This window comes from Sphaeroforma arctica (genome assembly GCF_001186125.1).
Source record: "Sphaeroforma arctica JP610 unplaced genomic scaffold supercont1.13177, whole genome shotgun sequence".
NCBI classification, from domain to species: Eukaryota; class Ichthyosporea; order Ichthyophonida; genus Sphaeroforma; species Sphaeroforma arctica.
Window position 1 is genome coordinate 1 of NW_014027381.1, and position 675 is coordinate 675.

The following is a 675-nucleotide window of genomic DNA, read 5'->3' on the forward strand; positions in this document are numbered from 1 at the left end:
TGATGCCCGCAAACACATCTGAGGTGACAGACAATGGGGCAGTAACAGTGTAGTTACAGTCACCAAGGTTCTCGAAGATGTAGTAGCCAGAAGTGTTCGTGGTCCGAGTTTCGTCCACACCTTTGCAGCTCAATGTCACTTCGACTGTAGCCAAAGGACTTTGATCGAAATCATTGAGTGTATATCCGGAGATAGTTCCAAGAGGAACGTAAACAAAGTCTGCCTCTTCAGTTCGATCAGCGGGCGTGATGCTGACGGTCTTGCTGCTGAGGCCCTTGATAGGCTCGCCGTTGAACGCCTCTGGCACACTTACAGTATAGTCACAGTCCTTGACATCGTCAATGACATATGTTCCATCCGCGTTAGTCTGGACCTTGTAAAAGATGGACGTATTGGCAGTGCATATTACCGTTACTGTGACGTCCGCGATACCCTCGCCATCCTCGTAGCCTGTCACGGTTCCAGAAATTACTGCTGGTACCTTGTATAGGAAATCCACGTCAATTACATCCTTCTGTGCCAGATCGATAGTGACATCCGCCTCAGTCTTGGTGTCGTCGTTGTCGTGGCCTTCATATATTGGCTTGGTTCCGCCTGTTGCGCTTACCTCTTCGGGTACAGATATGGTGTACTCGCACAGTGGAATACCATTGAACGCATACGATCCATCCGCAT

At 49.3% G+C, this 675-nt stretch overlaps 1 protein-coding gene across 1 annotated transcript; it reads right to left on the reverse strand.

The window, feature by feature from the left end:
• SARC_18001 (hypothetical protein) lies at positions 1-675 on the reverse strand (the record flags this gene model as incomplete). Its single annotated transcript, XM_014287914.1, has 1 exon — positions 1-675. A coding segment is annotated over one exon (675 nt), but the record flags the coding sequence as incomplete, so codon positions are not given.